At 42.3% G+C, this 20,027-nt stretch overlaps 1 protein-coding gene across 4 annotated transcripts in view; it reads left to right on the forward strand.

The window, feature by feature from the left end:
* Positions 1-20,027, forward strand: part of FRMPD4 (FERM and PDZ domain containing 4) — a 204,125-nt gene that overhangs the window by 180,585 nt on the left and 3,513 nt on the right. For all 4 annotated transcript variants that reach the window (XM_081196990.1, XM_081196987.1, XM_081196988.1 and 1 more), the window contains exons 8-16: positions 2,056-2,187; positions 6,117-6,236; positions 7,869-8,005; positions 10,656-10,782; positions 13,888-13,977; positions 14,350-14,532; positions 15,875-16,013; positions 16,506-17,570; positions 17,904-19,190. In XM_081196990.1, coding sequence (XP_081053116.1) covers positions 2,056-2,187; positions 6,117-6,236; positions 7,869-8,005; positions 10,656-10,782; positions 13,888-13,977; positions 14,350-14,532; positions 15,875-16,013; positions 16,506-17,570; positions 17,904-19,190 — 3,280 coding nt within the window. The remainder of the gene's footprint in view (positions 1-2,055; positions 2,188-6,116; positions 6,237-7,868; positions 8,006-10,655; positions 10,783-13,887; positions 13,978-14,349; positions 14,533-15,874; positions 16,014-16,505; positions 17,571-17,903; positions 19,191-20,027) is intronic.

The following is a 20,027-nucleotide window of genomic DNA, read 5'->3' on the forward strand; positions in this document are numbered from 1 at the left end:
AACTCTAATGTGGCGCTAGTGATTCAAAAATAGGGGTGACGGCTTTAATTACTGCAACTTAATTAAAATTACATGGACCTCACTAAGAAGTCATGATATGCTGCCAGAAGTCAGCATGCTGTGCCAGCTGAAATTAAGATATTGATTGCTAATTGAATAACTTGCAACAAATATGGGTCAATAATATGAGAAATAGGTATGTTAGGGTTATGCCAGCAGTGAATTATATTACTAGTAAGTAGACCACAGGCTAAACGAATAAGGGATATCGTGAAATAAATTCACAATGGGAATGGTACTAATGGGAGCTGGAAGCTACTCTGGCTTTGGAGATCCTCTGGAAGAGTGTGGGAGGCAGCATTTGGGATGCAGTAGGAGGAGAAAGTCAACAAAAGTTGCAGCCTACTGTCCAGGCCTGGCCCAAGATATTTTGGCACCTGAGGCAAACCACAAAATGACACCCTCTTGGGAATCAAAGACTGGCACAGAGGGAAATGGGCCTGTTCTAAATCATGCCAGGCAGGTGGAGATCCCAGCAAGCAGCCCATGCCATTTCCTGAGTGGGAGGAGACCAGCAGTGTCTCTTATTTGCTGAGAAGCCACAATAGCCACAATTGGGGTAGGGCTGCCAAGGAGGAGGCACATCTGGCCTCCCAAGGTGCATGCCGTAGCAGTCGTTGCCACCATGGCAGAGGCGGCAGCAGCAGGTGATGCACTCCTCAGAGGCCGGATCCTGCCTCCCAAGGCAGTTGCCTCACCTTGCCTCATGGGTGGGCTAACCCTGCCACTTTGATCAAAGGCCTTCTGTGGATGGACGGTGCCTTCCCATCTAAGGAAAGCAAAGCCTTTATCCAACGCTGACCCATAATGCATTAGCACAACTTAAGCATGTTGATAAATGTAGATTATATAGTACAGTTCAATCAACATTGTGACTTATTTATTTTTCTGAGAATAGAGACTTCGCTCTGGTTCCCCACTGATATCTCTACTAACCTCTCAAACCTCACAATTGCAGTAATGTGTTGTCCTTTCTACAGTCAGTTTCTCTTAGTTATATACTCAGTGTGCACATTTTGGCCTAATTTCTGATCTAAAAATAAATGTTTAGCAAAAATAAGTGAACTTGCGAGGAAGTGCAATCAATATGTCTGTGATGCATCTGTGATGCATCTCAGTCATATATTTCAAAAATCTTTGGAACTATTTAACTGATTCAATAATTTATTTATCTCCCTAGCATCAATAATGATTTTGTGAACCAGAATTTTTATGTTCAGTTTACTAGGTATCCATTTCTAATACTGAACTCACCAAACAAATTTTTTGTCAAGTGGCAAGGTTAACCTATATATATATCCTTCAGAGATAAATTGAAAATAACGTGGATCTTTACGGATGGGTGGTCAGTTTTGAATGAAATCAGAACTGCATTTAGGCAAACTGACATTTAATTGCCATTTTAGAAGTAATAACAGAAGGTAGAGATTGCTACAAAAGCTTGTTCAAAAATATCCACTCAGATGTTTAGCAGTGGAAAGATAACAAGAATGTTACTGATGAAAAAATGTCTTTTAAAAAGAAGGGGGGGGGGGGAGAGAAATCATTTTTTTTATGACAGCAACATTGCTTATTACTGAAGTGGAGGGAAAGTATATGGGGAAATGCCATAAAGTAGACTTCAGCTAAAGCAAGGGGAAAAGCCCTCACTTTTTGCAGGCAGTTCTTAGCCAAATTCAGAAAGAGTGTGTATCTGAATCTCCTGCTTAGAGAGCTGGGGGTTGTTAACCATCATTTTAGCAGGGGGTTCTTGAAAACCTTTTAGCAATGCCTTGCAAGGTGCTTTGAAGTCCTGACCTTGGGACTTCAAAGTGCCTTGCAGAGGACATCAGTGTGACATCATGTGATTGGCAGCTGAGCAACTCCAGGTCTGGCCCACAGACTCCTACCCCTTTGGACTGAGAAATTACATTTCAGAGTGAGAGAAAACAAGGTCCCCATTCTATCTGTTTCTTTTCTTCTGGGTGGTTGTTATCAATCTGTTCTCTTTTGAAGGATGTGATCTTAACGCTTCAGGAGAAGCTCTCAATTAAGTGTATTGAACACTTTTCCCTGATGCTGGAGCAGAAGACTGATGGGTCTGGAACCAAACTTCTCTTGTTACACGAACAAGAGACTCTTACTCAGGTTTGTGCAATAATGCAACTATGCATGCAACAATGAAGCACTGTGGATCCTGAAATATTCTGGAATATACTGTTATCATTTCTAGAGCAGTGTCAGATAGCTACTGTTAGCATATAAATGTGTTTAGTTATAATGCAGTGAACTGAACTTAAATCAAAGATGGTGCTATAAGCAGAAACTTCCATCCTGCTGCCATAGCTGAGGTGGCTAGGGAACTGCTCTGTGGAGTCTGCAGTGTGGATTTAACTATTGGGAGCTCTGCAACTCTAGCTCCTGGAAGAACTCTCTGCTCCCACCCTCATCATGCAAAAAAAAAAAAAAAAAAAAAAGGCTTCTCCTGTTGGGGCCCAATCTATCTCCTGCTTTCTGGTTTCTGGTGACAGTGTGTGTCTGTGGCTGCCCTTGTTGCATGTTCTTCCTCCTGCCTTTGGCTGCTTGGAAAAGGAGCCTTTCCCTCCCCGTCCAGCTAGTATCCCAGGGGTGGGGCTCTATGTGTGTGCTCTGGTCAGCAGTGTAGGTGCTGTATTGTGTGAGATCTCCTTCCTTCCCTTTTGTGTGTTGTGCTGCAGAAGAGTAGCATTAAACAGAGAATTAAAAACCCCTGCCTGTATCCCCTGCCTGATTTCTGAGCTACCCCCCCCCCCGTCTTCCTCGTTTTACATATATCTCCAAATCACACTGAGTGTGTTTCCTCAAGCCTGCTCGAACAAAACCTGTTCCCTGATTGTTTCAGTAATGCCATAATCCATCCACTTCTGCGGTGATAAATGGTGATGCAGAAAACACTGTTGGGTGACTTCATTTATTAGATCATTAAGGAAGATTAAGCTCATTGTGGAAACAGCAGTATGGGGTTCTTAGAAGCTGTTGGTTCTGGCCTAATTCTGCTGTCACTGGAATCAATTCTTATTTTCTTTGATATTTGTTTTGGAAAGACCTTTCAAAAGCTCACCAATAGCTTGTTAGTGCTTCTTTCTTTGTCTGCTTGCCTGCCTGCCTTTTGATGATTAGGAAGTAGCTTGTTAGAGCAAGGAAAGCAGAGGGCTGTATTATGAATTAGGAGACTGTATTATGGGCACTGAAGAGACAAAAAGGCTGAAGAACAATGCTGCCAATTTCCTGTCAATCAAAGCAAACAGAGCTGGGCACAATTCAGCCAAAGTTAAGCATCTTCATCTATTGGCTTCAATAGGAGAGATTTAAGCACAAACATTGGCTCTCAGATTGCTTTTTTGCCACCTAGACAGTAGGTCCTAACCACACATTGCATTAATTGTGTCACTGTGATATCAGGGGATTTAAAATATATATATATATAAATTGATCTTGTGGTGATTTCCTTCTGTGCCATTAATTAAATAATAATAATAATAATAATAATAATAATAATAATAATAATAATAATAAATAAGCCACTTTTCCTCATAAAGATGTCCAAAACAGCCCATAATATAACAGCAGCACAACATGAAAAATACATATCAGTACATCATTACCACAAACTTTCTAATACCAATTTATTTCAAAACATATGGCAATCCAAATAAACATTCATTTTCATAAGACCAACCTAGCATTTTAAATTCATGACAAAATTAATGATGGTGCCAAATGGAGCTTTTTTTAATTGCACTGTGGCATTGCAGCTGGTTTAACCCATCGCTCCCTGTGCATTGCAGTCCCAATCAAACTTGGCCCCCATGCCTAATTTTTAAATTGCTCCAAGCAACGCTATTAATGTCATGTGCAGTTACTTGTTAGGCCTTCATTGGTGCCTTTTAACAATACAGGCGCCTCAGGAAACTGCCCATACAACATTTCCTGCTTTATTTCTTTCCCTTTGTCATATTACTCACCATCTTGTCCCATTGATTGAGTGAAATAGAGTCCACAGGAGACAGGAGACAGAATTACATACAAGGAATGCATGGGGAAGGGTGCATAGTGGCGACCATTTCCCCTACCCAATTACTATTGTTAAATATATAGGTAGGTTTCTGGGTTGTGTTAATCTATTGCTGCCTTCTCCAACCTCATGCCCTCCAGATGTTTTAGAGTACAGTTCTTATCAACCCCAACCAGCATTGCCAATGATTAGGGATGATGGGGCTTCTGGTCTGTAAGATACCATATTTTAGATCGACATTGCATAAACCTGGGAGTTCAATAATGATTAAGCTATCAATAGTCAACCTCAGTTTCTCCCTTTTATATCCTTGATTTCCTGCTCTTTATATTAGTCCAAGTGGTGGTAGTAGTAATAATAATAATAATAATAATAATAATAATAATAATAATAATAATTTATTATTTATACCCCGCCCATCTGGCTGGGTTTCCCCAGCCACTCTGGGCGGCTTCCAAAAGAATATTAAAATACTGTGATACATCAAACATTAAAAGCTTCCCTAAACAGGGCTGCCTTCAGATGTCTTCTAAAGGTCTGGTAGTTGTTGTTCTCTTTGACATCTGGTGGGAGGGCGTTCCACAGGGAAGGCGCCACTACCGAGAAGGCCCTCTGCCTGGTTCCCTGTAACTTGGCTTCTCGCAGTGAGGGAACCGCCAGAAGGCCCTCGGTGCTGGACCTCAGTGTCCGGGTAGAACGATGGGGGTGGAGACGCTCCTTCAGGTATACTGGACCGAGGCCGTTTAGGTTTGTTTTAATGCTCATCCACCATGTTTTCTTACTGTTTACTAGCAAATGGAAACACCGTAATTGGATGGGTGGGTCACAATGCCTTTTCTGACTGATGCTTGCATTTAATGCAATCTCTCAATTGGGTATAACAGGGCTTAGCCAAAAACCGATTGAACTGAATAAAAATCTTACAATTGAATCAAACTGCTGTCCAATGTGGATATTAGCAAGCAAGTATTACACACTGCAGCATAATCTTTCTGTGAAAGATTAGCTTATTAGCTAAGATTTTCTGCTTCATAATACACCAAGTTTGCCTTTTGATTGTATTTTCTCTGCGAGATGATTTCCTGATAAATTTCTGGCTACTCCATAGAGGCTTTTGTTTAATTTGGAAAGTTTTGGAAATGGCCTGTGTGCCATATAAGTCAGTGTGCCAGTCTCCAGAGATTATGGTGGAGACCCTGATGGGTCGGGAGCAGCGTAAATATAGGTCAAAATTGGACATTCTAACAGGCGGAGGCATTCAGCAGATAGGTCAGGGAGAAGGACTATGAGAAGAAATAGGACTATGAGTACCTAGATTTTCATTGGCTTTATTGGTGTTTAGCAATCTGGGTGGGGAGTGCTGATTTCTGAAAGTCTGTCCTGGGTAGGTTGTGCAATGATGGAACACTGCATAAGATGTCTGGGATGTTTCAGAATTAAGAGAAATACCAGTATTTTCCATTGATGCATATGGAGTGTGTGTGTGTGTGTGTGTGTGTGTGTGTGTGTGTGTGTGTGTAAGAGATAATAATAATTTAGGATTCCTCCTTTTCTGAAATCAAAGTAAACTGATTTTGGTTCCTCTATTTCTTTCTTCATACCACATAGCCTCCTTATGATAACTAATTAACAGAGTGATAATAACTTGCCCTTTGGTTAAAAGACCATTCGTCCTGATGAGGATTATCCCTCCATATGCCCCCTCCAAAGGAGGCACAGAGGGGGTGGTGGTATGACAACGAGCCTTTTCTGTGGTGGCTCCCTGCCTGTGTTTTTAGGTTTTCATTTTGTTCTGGTTTTATACTAGTTTTAATATTTGTACTATTTTGTAAGCTGCTTTGGGTTACCATTTGTAAAAAAAAAAATGAAGGGGGAGAGGGAACTAATAATAATAATAATAATAATAATAATAATAATAATAATACCCTTTGTTAGAATTTCTGTCTAGTCATCTCAAGGTTTGTGTGTTATGCAAAATAGGATGCAATGTCAGGAATTCCACACATGCATTTTGTTGTTCCAGGTGACCCAGAGGCCAAGCTCCCATAAGATGAGATGTCTCTTCAGAATTAGTTTTGTCCCAAAGGATCCCATTGACCTTTTACGAAGGGATGCGGTTGCCTTTGAATATCTGTATGTACAGGTGAGTTGTATGGGTTTACTATAAATCAGGGCAATTTGGGATTCCTTAAGAGAAGGTTTTTAAAGGCATGTGACATGTGAGCAGAGAAAAGAAATAGAATACAACATTTTGTTTATGATGGCAATAGCAGGAAAACGGCACAAGGGTTTAGATTAGGGTGGGCCAAACCTGGCCTCTTGCTAGTGGTTCAAATTCATCCCACTAGGCCATTTTCTCCAAACCATGCCCCCCAGCTACACAGTCAACATCTCATGTGACATCAGGTGTGTGCAGGTGGAGTTGTTGCTGCCCATGCACAATTGGGAGCCTTAAAGTGCACGGGCAATGGCGCATTTGCAAGGGAAAGCAGGTTTTGGTTCCCCAACCCCAGCTGATGGGCAGGAAAACCAAAGCCTGCTAAATCAGCTGAACAGGAGAGCCAGTGCTTGCAGAAAGCAGGCTTCAGTTCTCCCACCCACCACTGAAGTTGCCTGCTGGATTGATACACAGGGCTCACAAAGCTGTGTGCACAGCAGTTCCCCCTTTAAGTGGTTCCTCTGGTAGTTGGCTATGCTTCCTGGGGCTGATAGGAGCTGGGATCCAGTAGCATCTGGGGGGAGATCACAGGTTAACCACCTCTAGTTTCCAGGATCACTGATCTTCTTGAAATAACAGGCATGGATGAAACTGCATAGGTTTCCTTGCTGACTATTTTTATCTGTTATTCAACCCTTCCTCCAAGGAACCTAGGGCAGCATGGGGCCCATCTCATCCTTTTAAGAACCAGAGGAAGTAACTATGACAGAATGATTGGCTATGGTCATTCAGTGAGGATCATAGGAAACAGCTTTATACCAAGTCAGACATCTGGTCCGTCAAGCTCAGTCTTGTCTAAACTGATGTAAGCGACTCTCCAAGAGCCATTCCCAGACCCATGTTGAGATGCCAGGGACTGAACCTTCCACATGCAAAGCAGTTGCTGATTTGCAGTGAGCTCCTCAGCCTACCAAAAGCTCTTGTAAGAGGATGCCAGTGTGCGCACGTGCGTTTTTTCATTATTTGGCATGTACGCTCATCCTATAATCCGCATTCCTGAACCTATCTATTGTGCTCCTTCTTCCTGGTTCTGCCAAAAGAGGTTGTGCAAACTCTTAGGCCTTTTCGTGTGCGAGGAGTTACAGTGTTAGGACCTTGTAGCATATTAATTTGCTGGAGCCAAGTGGTAGATTGGTCACCTGCCCTTTCACTCACCATGAATTGGCTAAGGTACACCACTTTGGATGGAGGAAGGATAATAAAGAGAATTAGATTCCTTGCTCCTAGTCCTTGAACATGACTAGATTCTGACCCGTCATACCCAGCACACCAGTTAGAACAGCTGACGTTCTCTGTCCTTGACATGGAAAGGAAACAGGGTGATTTTCTGCTCACTCCCACTTAAGAAGCTCCATGTTACATATCAACATTTTCATGTGTCTTCCTGGCCATTTCTCATTCTGTGATCTTCAAGGATTTATGGATGGCTCATCTGGCAGTCACAGTTCTTGTTAATTATAAGCTTGCCTTTTAAAGAAGAATTAGTCATAATGCGGTGTTTATGTTCAAAATCAGAGATTTTTGAGCTTGATACTCCCTCTGCTGGTTATTTGACAGAGCTGTAACGATGTGGTTCAAGAGAGGTTTGGACCTGAGCTCAAGTATGATATTGCACTGAGACTGGCTGCGTTGCAAATGTATATTGCAACCGTGACCACGAAGCACACGCAGAAAATCTCTCTCAAATACATTGAGTAAGTATAGAATGCAAACCTTGTAATATCTGTGGTTACCATTTATGTGGTCTGTTGATGTGCAAGCTGAATTTGTGATGGAAATGGAACAACTGCAAACACCAAGTAAAATTTGATACTTTCAGTATCAGCAAAATCCTAACCATCTCCTCTCAGAGGTAAATCCTATTGAATTCATTGGGACTCACTACCAAGTTAGTGGGGCTATGATTGCAGCCTTAGGTTACAGTCCTAACCCCACTTAAGTGGGAGTGAACCCCATTGCTACTTATAGGACTTACTTCTGAGTAGACATGTTAGGATTGTGCTGCTAATTTCTCAGCAAAGCCCTCCTAAGAACCTTAAAGTTAAACTTTGAGACAGTTGCTAAGTCAGTATGTCTTATCATACTACTAGTTCTCCACTAACTTATTTTTTACTGTTTAATTTATATCTGCTGTTGAAATGACACCATTGCCTTCTGCTCAAAAGGTCTCTCACGAGTCAAACAACAACGCTGAGTTACAGGGATCTTTCCTCTGTTACATACAGCAGCTACACATTAAATATGCACACACCTCATGTGCAACCTGGATAACAGCTAGGCAACTGTTTTCATCAAACTAATCTGTTAATACTGAAAAAAAGGTCAGTGTGTCATTATTCCCCCCTGCATCATGCCTTTCAATATTTCTTTTGGCAAAACACTCAGTGGTGTGGTCTAGTGTAGAAAATAAGGCTCCCCTTGATGGTTATGACTAAATGCTGTGATAAGGTGGAAGCCTCAAAAGCTAACATAGCAGAAGCATCATGTTTGTATGTCCAGCAGCTGGCTTATTTATATAATTATAGATGAGATGAATAAGGTAAGATTCATCCTATTTTGAGTCATACAGTAAATCAGGGGTTTCCATCCTTTTTTGGACCAGTGGAAACATTTTTAATTTTGTGGGAATGCTGGGGGTGCCATTGACAAAATAGCTGCTCTGATGCCTTAGATACATCCATGACATTTTCATGTCCAACATCTTGTTCTTCACAACGGCAAACCAGAAACCTATGGCAAGCAAAACCTGAGTGCAATACCCTTTTCCTGCTGTAAGTTCCTCAGCAACTGGTTATCAGAAGCATGGTACTTCTGATCCGTAAGGCTATTGTGACTAATCTAATGTGTCACCATCTAATGTGGTGGCCATTGCACCTTGGGAGTGGCAAAGTCCATAGTTTTACTCTCTGCTGTGTGAAGAAGTGCTTCCACTTGCCAGTTCTGAAGCTTCTGCCATGCACCTCAGATGGAGGAACCTGGGTTCCTTTAATAATGTCACACCAACGGCATAGAAAAGTGGCCAGGCAGAACTTATTTTAGCTATCCTCCATGTGGTTAGGGTAGTGTGCTGACTGACCCTTAAAATGGCACTGTTGAGATGGCAGCAATACTTTAAAAGTCTCCTGTGCCTAGTGTCAGAACTATTTTATATCAAACCATTGCCACAATAAAACAGTGACTAGCCTTTAGGAACAAACAAATGGATAGCTGCTTGCCTGGAAAAAATTGGCATCCCATACTGTGGCCACTGAAAAACCTCCCTGGAAGAGGAGCTCCTGAAGTATGTGGTTTGGGGTATAGCATTCCATCTCTGAACTTCCTAAGTTATCAAAGAATTGTAGATTTGGGGCTTATCCACACTTTTTTTTATTGCCTACCTTCTCCATGATGAGATTTACACTCCAAAATACCTTAAGGGAACCAGGTTTGGGAATATCGATCCTGTCACTCTGCAAACTAAGAACACAAATCTCTAAGCTTGTGCAAAACGTTATGTATCCCGCTGCCAATAAGTTATTAAACCCTTAATGGAAATTAAATCAGAGAGAATGAGAGAATTGGGCAGAAGGGAGAGTCTGGGATACACTTCCACACTGGTGGAACTATAATATCCAGACTATAATATCTACACTGGAAATTGACTCTGTTGGGTTCCCGCAGCATCTCTAATCGCACAAGCTGTCATGTAATTTATGTTAATATGTATACTGTTCCAAACGAATCCTTGCTCATAGTCCTATTGGCCTAAACAAGTAGCCCAACCAGGATTCCTAAGCAAGGATTAATAGCTGCAGTTCAGTGTCCATGACTAAAGCATTTAAATTGGCCATACCTTAGGCCAATTTAACACCTTAGGCCACACATGGGCCTTGGTGGGCCCATGGCAGCTGCTATGGCCACTTGAAATGGAACTGTGCAAGGGTAAGCCAGTTGCATGAGAAGCTTCCCACATGGATTATCCAGATCATCAAAATCCCCAGTGTCGCAAGGAAACTTTCTGAATGGCTTAGGGAGCCTTTATCTGCAACCCCTTCTGCTTGGGTCATGCTGAAGACTGCACATGTGAATCAGCAGTTTGTTTCCATCACTTATTCCAACACACAATCATGCTTTGTGGCTTTAGAACAAAAGCCATTTCTCAAAATGACCTTCTATTCATTTTTCTAGCGTTTGAAATTCTTTTACAGTATTTTTCTATGTGATAACAGCGTCTGCAGGGTGCAGGTGAGCAACTTGCGTTTGCCCCCAGTTGGTTTCTCCATGCTTCCTCAACCTTGTGGGATACCTTTTAGAAGAGGTAATTGTCAGAGGACTGTGGAATTAAAGTTGTGCCTTGTATTGCAGAAAAGAATGGGGCCTGGAGACTTTCCTCCCATCTGCTGTACTGCAAAGCATGAAAGAAAAGAACATAAAGAAAGCACTTTCGCACCTTGTCAAAGCAAATCAAAACCTAGTTCCTCCGGGTAAAAAGGTAATGCATTTGCATCTTAATAGAAATAGATTTTCATAATCAGGAGGACTGCATCTGACGGAGAGATTTTCCGTCCCATCCTTCAGAGAAATAAGTGGCCAATGCATTTTTCCGAGATTGCCAGCCTGTACAATGCGCACTGCTTATTGCCATTTTTTCAAGAACAATTAAAAGGAATTAGTTTAGCAAAACCATTATTTTATCTTGAAAATGGTAGGAAATTGCTAGTTAACCACAGGGGCATGACAGTTTCCTTCTACCTGCATTCATTTTGCTTCTATGTTTCATAACACAATTGCTGGGAAATTGCTTTCTCTGTTCCGAACTGTGTTACCCTAGGAGTCTGCCACACATCTTCTTCACCATGCCATACATTCATTTCTGTGAGTGAAATATCCCGGTCCATTGATCTGCCTTTGGCATTAATGGGCATGGCTCCTTGAGATGCATATCACATTGGATACATTTGAAATTTTATTCATACTTTTAAGACACAGTTCAGCTGAACGGAAGCAATTTTAAGTTCCATTAATTCAATTGCCATGTTAGACTTAAGTACATACTTAGCTCTCTCCTCCTGAAATTATTAGGCTTTAAAATGCATCAGTTAGACTAGATCATGCCCTATATTTTTGGACCACTTTGAACACCCAGAGTTAGCAGCTAGCATAGAGGGCCCAGAGTCAGCAGCTAGCATAGAGGGCTGATGCTGGTTACTGACATTTTGCTGGGGCAGCACATAATCTTGTACTGTGAAGTGATGCATTTGATGAAGATGCAAGGAACTACTGCCATCTTCATTTTCCCAGAATGCCTCTGCTACATGGGCACCCAGAGGATGGGGAAGGGAAAATAGCAGCAGCAGCAGTAATTATTCTTATTGCTATTATTTCTATGCCACCCATCTGACTGGGTTGCCCCAGCCACTCTAGGTGGCTTCCAACAGAATATAAAAACACCATAAACATCAAACATTAAAAGCTTCCCTGTACAGGGCTACCTTCAGACGTCTTCTAAAAGTCATATAGTTGCTTATCTCCTTGACATCTGATGGGAAAGCATTCCATGGTGCGGGTGCCACTTCTGAGAAGGCCCTCTGCCTGGCTCCCTGTAACTCCACTTCTTGCAGTGAGGGAACTACCAGAAGGCCCTTGGAGCTGGACTTCAGTGTCCGGGCTGAGTGATGGGGGTGGAGATGCTCCTTCAGGTCTAAAATAAAGACGGCACCTGTAGCCACTTAGACTAGATTTTCTAATGCACCCCATCCCTGCCGTTTCCCACTACTACCTGCTGCTGCTCTAGTAAGATTACCAAGGAGTAGGTAGAAGGTGGGCAGTAGTGGGTGAAAGCACCAATGCTCAACCCGGCATTGAAAAGGTAGACACCATGTGAAGCAGATGTGGTGCCTACCACAATCTTGATATTCCTGTGGGCAAAACATAATATCATGATGGGGGCAGAGAGCACACCCCCCTCAGACTTGCCCTTCTTGCCAGTCTACTTATTCTGGCTTCTGAGGAGCGAGGAAATCACTTGATTATGCCTCATTTGTAAATCACAACAGTAGCCAGCATGTGACTGTCCGTTATCAGTTCCTTCATCAGTCAAGGAACTTCTCAATCCGGGATGGGGGAATCTGTGGCCCACCAGATGTTGTTGGACTTCAACTTTCATAATTCCTCACCAGGGCTGATAGGAGTTGGACTCCAACTACAGCTAGAAAGCTGCAGGTTTCATGTGGTGAAAGGCACCTTTCTGTGGTTTCACCTCACGCTGCTATAATTTTAAAGACCCACAGTCTTTCCTCAGTGGGGTGCTAATGGCCCTGTCTACACAATCTGAAGACTTTTAAACATTACAACAGCACCGTGGGATGGTGCTATTTAAAAGGTACCTAAGGCTACTGAAAAAGTGTCTTAAGATTTCATTCTGCTGGGTAGAGGCATCTCATTCTGCACTGAGATATTCCAATAGTATTGGAAGAAAAGCTCCCACATTAAAGGATATGGTTGTATGGCATCTTAAGGCCCGTGTGAACAATCTCTTCCACTTTATTACTCTGGTGCTGGCAGAAAGTTATGAGGTGTTTAGAAGGATCTGTGGAAGCGTCAGAGGAGAGGCGAAACACAGCTATACCTCAGTTTCCTTGGGTTGGAAGTTGCTGTAGCTGCTGCAGTTCAAGCCTCAGTTTGAGCGGATTGCAGGAGCTGAAGGTGGAATAGTATCAGGCTTTTCTTTTTAACTGTGGATAACATTTTTTTAAAAAGTACCATACTTTTCCGTGTATAAGACACCCCCTGTTTTGGAGGACCTCCAATTTGGGGGGGGGGGATGCAGTAAATCACTAACCCGACGCTTGTAATCGCTTGCGTCTGCTACAAGCATCTGCCCAATCACCAACAGCAAAAGTAAATAGCAAGCGCAATTGTCACAGCAGCAGCCAATCCTCAGCATCTCTTGATGCTGCAACCAGTCACACACCCATTTCCCACAGCCAATACAAATCACCAATGACAATCTGCAGCTCGCAGCTGCAAACAATCACCCGTCACCCATACCCACTACCAGTGTATAAGACACCCGCAGTTTTTAAACCTTATTTTTGAGTTTAAATAACCTAGTCTTATACATGGCAAAGTACGGTAGCTATGAGCTTCATCCAGTCCACATAACACATGTAGCAATGAGACATATTCACAGAGGGATTAATCAGTAGACATTTGGGGAATTGTTGCCACCACATGGTTTTAAAAATCTGGTATATTGCTACTCTAAACCTTTTCACAAAGGGGGCTAGTTCTGACTATATGGAATGCTGTGTTCTACCTCTGTAATCCTTCAATGAGTCATTTAGATCTGTCTTGCACTAGATCATTTCTGATATAGTTTGAACTACATCTGACTGGATGAAATAAGACTTCTAATTTCAAGATCTAAAAGTAATTTCTGCCCTTAGGAAGTTCTCTAAAGAATGGCTTACCTATGGGCTTTGAGAAGTCCTTATTAACAGCTTGCCTGGGGTGTGTAATAAAATTATAGTGAATTATAGTCACCATTGCGCCTAACTCCTATGGTCATTTGATTGTTTTCTCTCTTTATCTTCAGCTTTCTGCTCTGCAAGCCAAGGTACACTATCTCAAGTTCCTCAGTGATCTACGGCTTTATGGGGGCCGTGTATTCAAAGCAACGTTATTGGTAGGCTTTCCCTCACCATCATTTTTTAATGTTTGCTGAGTATTCTGCAAGTGGCTAATTAATGAGACAATTAATCATTTGCTTCACAAGTAATATTGAGCCAAATCATGCAATAGCTTTAGTACAGCTTCCAGCAGGCTCATTTCAATCAGGTACTTTTAAAATAGATTTTTCATCCCTTAGTACCAAGTATATACACTGATGAAAATCTTGTAAAATTATTTTCTGTGAGGATCCACAACCTAGCTGGTTAAGTTAGATATTGTGGATTTGTTGCATAATGTTGATTTAAGTGGAGGTAAACTGATTTAAATCCACATGTATTTCCTTGCTTTGTGAAAACCCCTTCTCTTTTTGCTTCCTGTGTTGCAGCAGGGTGAAAAACGTTCTGAGGTGACACTGTTAGTGGGGCCACGATATGGTATCAGCCACGTAATAAACACCAAAACAAATCTGGTAGCTCTGCTGGCAGATTTCAGCCACGTGAACAGAATTGAGATGTTTACAGAAGATGAAACTATTGTTCGAGTTGAGCTTCATGTGCTAGATGTAAAAGTAAGTTGAATGTCACAATTGTTTCAGTAAGACTCTCAGCTCTGCATTGTAAGAATAAAAAAGGAGAGTTCAATTATCCCTTTAAATTTGGTGATCCATCAAATTCAGCATCAGGTCTAGTTCAATTAGCCTTTCTTTTCATTTTCTTGTCGTACCTTGGAATAATAATCTTAGTTACTGTCAAAGCTCACTATGTAGTTGTAAACAAGCTTAGTTTGAACTTTATTCTCTGATTAGAAGTACCACAATTACAATTATTATTTTGAAGAGTATTTGTTTTTCTCTTCTTTTTAATGTTTATTTTCAGTCTCAGTACTTCTTTTGTGAAAGAAGTGACCAGCAACAGTTTATTTGCATAATGCTTCAATGGATTTTGAAAGCATTTGGGAAACATTAACCTCGGCACATCTCCTCAGAAAAATAAATATCAACAAACCTTTTTCAAACATTGAAAAATAAAATGCAGCCTTGCTCTTTCTAAACCTCCAAACTAAGAATTCACCATATTTTGTTAACTTGTGCTATTCCCCCCCCCCCCAAGACAGCTCTGAGTGGCTTTATACCAAAGCTCTTGTCATTCAGCATAAAATGAATGACTGTTTTGAAGTGAAACTTTTTGACCAAAAGCAAGCAGAAAAATGTGTTTTTCATATGAGCCAATATTTTACATGCTTTACAATTATGGGAATGACACAGAGCCAATCGTTAGCAAAATACTGAACTGTGGTAGATTTCTAAAAGCATCCAGTCCCATATACAGTTATAGGGTTGTTAGGTGTGAGATTCTTAATTAAAGGAATTGATGCATGGCCTGAATTTGTCTCAGTTTATCTCTACAGCTTATCCCCTGAGAACTGGGACAGAAGAAAACACAGTCCAAATGGTCCTGGACCAATAATTGGTGGGTGGGGTGGGGTCTTAAGAAAACAGATCTCAGTTGCCTCAATTGGCAGTTCCACCTGAAAAAATGAACACTCATAATTTAAAGTGTCCATTCTGGAGCACCTTTTAAGTCTTTTTACCTTCTACTGCTATTATTTTGATGTTATAAGACATGGAAGTCAAGATCACAAGATATGTTGTGCCTGGAAGACACAGAGAGTGTGGCAGGGGTGGATCTGACATATAAGGATGCCTCTCTCAAATTCATGGAAATCCCATTCAACGTAGTGGGAATTGCTTGTGGTTAAGCTTGGTTAGGATCATGCTATCAATTTAATTCCATCTAGAATATTTTCTTACTATTTTTCTTTTTTAAAACAACAACAACCAATTTGTGCTCTAAATCTGGCACCCCACCAGAGATTATAGCTTTGACTTTGCTGTCCTTTTTCCCCCTTAGCCAATCACTTTGTTAATGGAATCGTCAGATGCCATGAATCTTGCCTGTTTAACTGCTGGATATTATAGACTTTTAGTTGATTCCAGGCGTTCAATATTTAACATGGCCTGCAAGAAAAATAGTGGAAGCCGTGAAGCAGGTAATGTATACTTATCATGTGATGAATACACAGACATACAAAATGATGTACCAGTTTACCTTTCAGGTAAGTTTTGCTTTCAGTCAGCAGAGACCTTCTAGGAAAGCAAAAGTATGTATCTTGGCAAATCTGATTTGCAGGTGGCATGCTGAACTTGAAAGTGACTTCAGAGCCATATAAATTCCCTTATCGGTATCGGGGTGTCAACCAAGCCAAGTAGAATTATTAAGTCTGCTTGTTAGGATACGCAATCAAAATGGGTTGAGTTTTTTATTTATTCTCACAATAAGAATTCAGCATTTGACTTCTTTGAGAAGTAAGGAGTAGCCTAAGAATAGGCAACTGTTAGAAACTTATTTCAAGGTTATATGGAAAGGATCAATCTTAAAACATGGCTGTTTAGGAATAGCTATCTAATCTGAAGTAGGCGAGATAGCATAAATTGATTTGATAATTCGCCTTTCCTCTCTACCCCCCTGTTCCGTTTTTTAGGGACTGAAACTAAGGGGAAGCATAACCTCCATGGACCCGAGTGGAACTGTGTAGCGAAAACGACAACATTCCCAGCGGAAGGAGAGCAGGAGGTGCACATGTATATAGACTCGAGACAAAAAACTGCAGAGGCTAATGACAGCACTTTCTGCCCAAAAGAACACAGGCACTTGTACATAGAGAGTGTTTATAATTCTAGTGTCCTTGATCAGCAGCTGGCCAAACAAGAGGACTCTGTAGAGGCAGAAGAAGAGAACCAAAATTTAAACCAGCAATCTGCACTGTCATACTCAGGAGGAATAGAATCAAACAAGAAAACGCAGGGATCTCCGAGAGCTGCAAAAGTATCCTTTATTTTTGGAGATCACAGTTTGGATGGCATTAACCCCCAAACCCTTGGCTATGAAAGACTGTTGGATGAAAGTCCAGAAGCACTGGAAAAGCAGAGAGCTCTTTATATAAGCCATGCCAACGACATCAAGAGTTTGGAGTTGTCCCCTGACGCTGAAAGCATTCAGTTTGCTGCAAATTCTGTTTATGCAGGTTTGAACGATGGCAAAATATTTGGAGCTGCGGAAGGAATAGAGGAGCCCCTGCTGCATGACATTTGCTATGCAGAGAACACAGACGATGCTGAAGATGAGGACGACGTCAGCTGTGAGGAAGACATGATGGTGGGAGAGATCAACAGGCCTGCTCTTCTCAGCCTTTCGGGTTCCAGTGATGACATCATTGACTTGACATCCCTCCCACCTCCAGAAGGGGATGACAATGAAGACGACTTCCTCTTGCATTCTCTGAACATGGCCATTGCAGCTCCTCCACCTGGATTCAGGGATAGCTCTGACGAAGAAGACTCTCAAAATCACACAGTGCAGTATGGAGAGGACAAGGAAGAGACTAATAATACAGGGAGTGATGATATTCCAGTGTCACTTATTGATGCTGTTCCTACAAATACTGAAGGAAAATCTGAAAAGGGTCTGGATGATGCTGTGGTTTCTACTCTTCAAGCACTGGAGGCCTTGGCTGCTTCCGAGGAACAACAGACGAATGACAACTCAGGTTCTTACACCACTGTTACGTTTATTCACTGAAACAAACCATACCATTTCATCCATTTTCACCATTTAGCCTTTTCATCATTAGCCCATTTTTTTGGAAACATTTCATTATTATTTTTTGTTTTTGTTTTTCCTCCATCACCTACACATACCATGTGACAGAACTACCATAATGTTAAGTTGCCTTTCTTGGAAACTATGCAATATGTGAATCAGTATTCTAGGACCATTTTTTAAAAAACTTAAAACAATCCATTCCCCCCCCCCCCTTGTCGGTATATTGAAGTGCCTGGTGTGATTTCATTAACTGGCTCTTATTTTTTACGGCATGCAGGTGTAGCCATCTTGAGAGCATATAGCCCCGAATCATCCTCAGATTCTGGCAATGAGACTAACTCTTCCGAAATGACTGAAACTTCTGAATTGGCCACAGCACAGAAACTGTCTGAAAATGCCACGCGCCTGTTTTTGCCCACTAACGAAGGTTATCAACCGCTTGTGGAGCAGCAGGCTGAGTTCTCCATCACCAAGAGCCAGGCTGGAGGGCTGCTGCTGAAATCCGTACAGTCCTCAGCCAATCAGCAAGTTGCAGAGCTACAGTCAAAAGTTGTGCCTTCCAAGCAGATTCTCCATTCAGACAACATGGAGATGGAACCGGAAACCATGGAGACAAAGTCTGTTACTGAATATTTCAGCAAGCTGCACATGGGGTCCGTGATATATTCTTGCACTACGAAACGGAAAAATAAGGCGGCCGAAGGGGAAGGGAAAGCAACCCCTGATGGCAATGTTGTTATGAAAAAACAGCCGGGGGCTAAAAAGACAGAAGCCGATGAGCAAAAGGGCAAAGTCAGCACTCTCTCCTCAAGAGAGGGTCAGCGCATAAGCACTTTTAATGTGGAAAGAACTGCCTTTCGCAAGGATGGCCAAAGATGGTATGCTGCTTCGGATGAGGGAGCGGCAGAGAAGCCAAATTCCGAAACGGTGAACGGAAAGGCAGTTCCGAGAGTTTCAAGCCTCGGGAAAACAGAGGTGGACTGTAAAGAGGAAATGCACCCTGAGATTAGTCCTAGTGGGGCTTTAGGGCATGGGCCAGATGAACATTTTGTTTCAGATGTGACTACTCTCTCTTCGCCCAAGGAGCGCAGTGACTCCGAAGATGCTAATTCACCTGGCGATGGCCACCTCCCAAAGCTTCCGGAAGCAGAGCAGAGCATGACTAGATTGTGTGAGTATCACCTAGCTAAGCGCATGTCATCCCTGCAGAGCGAAGGCCACTTTTCTCTGCAAAGCTCGCAGTGCTCCTCGGTGGACGCAGGGTGCAGCACAGGCAGCAGCACGTGCGGAACCCCGGTCGAATCTCCTCTTTGCACCTCGGACGCGAAGCACATTATCCCTGACTCAGCAGGAAAGGGCCTCAGCTACATTATTCCGGCAGACGAAAGAGCCGCCATGCTCTCCAGCCACGGAGCAACATACAAGGAGCTGCACCAGCAGCCTGAAACTGTGTGCCACAGAATGGCAGTGCCTGTTATGCATCCCACAGTCAATTCCGCTGACCCACTCTTCGGCACGTTGAGAGATGGATGTCACAGGATCCCCAAGATTAAAGAAACTACAGGTACGGCAGCACCAAAGTGTTAATCTGAATGTGTGTAAGAGACATGGGCCGCATTTTTTAAACCGTTAAAATAAAATAAAAATGAAGTGACTGTCCAGAGCACACACAGCCCAAGAAGGGCAAACAACCAGCACAAACTTAACAGTAGCTCCTGAAGCACACTAAACATGCATACACATGCACCTGGTAGCTAGGTAGCTAGCACCCCTTTGCAGGCTTGTGCTCTGAGTTGGAGCAATGATGGGACCATGCCTGCATGCAAACCTAAGTACCTTTGTCTGATGGCAAGAGCACAAGCAACCTGTGACTTCTCCTACTTGGAAATGTCATTGTGTCTGCCTTTTTAAGGCCCTCCTGGTCCTGGGGGACAGCAGGGGAGAGGATTCTGCTAGCCCCCTCCCTTCAGGCGCCATCTCTCCACCCACTTCTGGCACATCCTGTCCTTACTCCCCCATCTCTGACTGCTCAAACCCTTCCCCATCTTCCATCTCTGGCTCCTGCTTCATGGGGGGCACAACAGCCCATAAATCATTACCTAATAATAATAATAATAATAATAATAATAATAATAATAATAATAATTTTATTATTGATATCCCACCCTGACTTGGTTGCTCTAGCCACTCCGAGTGGTTTCCAACACATACAAAAATATAATAAAACATCAAACATTAAAAACGTCTCAATACAGGGCTGCTTTCAGGTGTCACCTGAAAGTTGTGCAATTCTCTTTCTCCTTGACATCTGAAGGGAGGGTGTTCCACAGGGCGGGCGCCACTACCGAGAAGGCCCTCTGCCTGGTTCCCTGTAACTTCACTTCTAGCAATGAGAGAAACA

The sequence above is a fragment of the Podarcis bocagei genome (genome assembly GCF_964188305.1).
Source record: "Podarcis bocagei genome assembly, chromosome: 6".
NCBI lineage: Eukaryota > Metazoa > Chordata > Lepidosauria > Squamata > Lacertidae > Podarcis > Podarcis bocagei.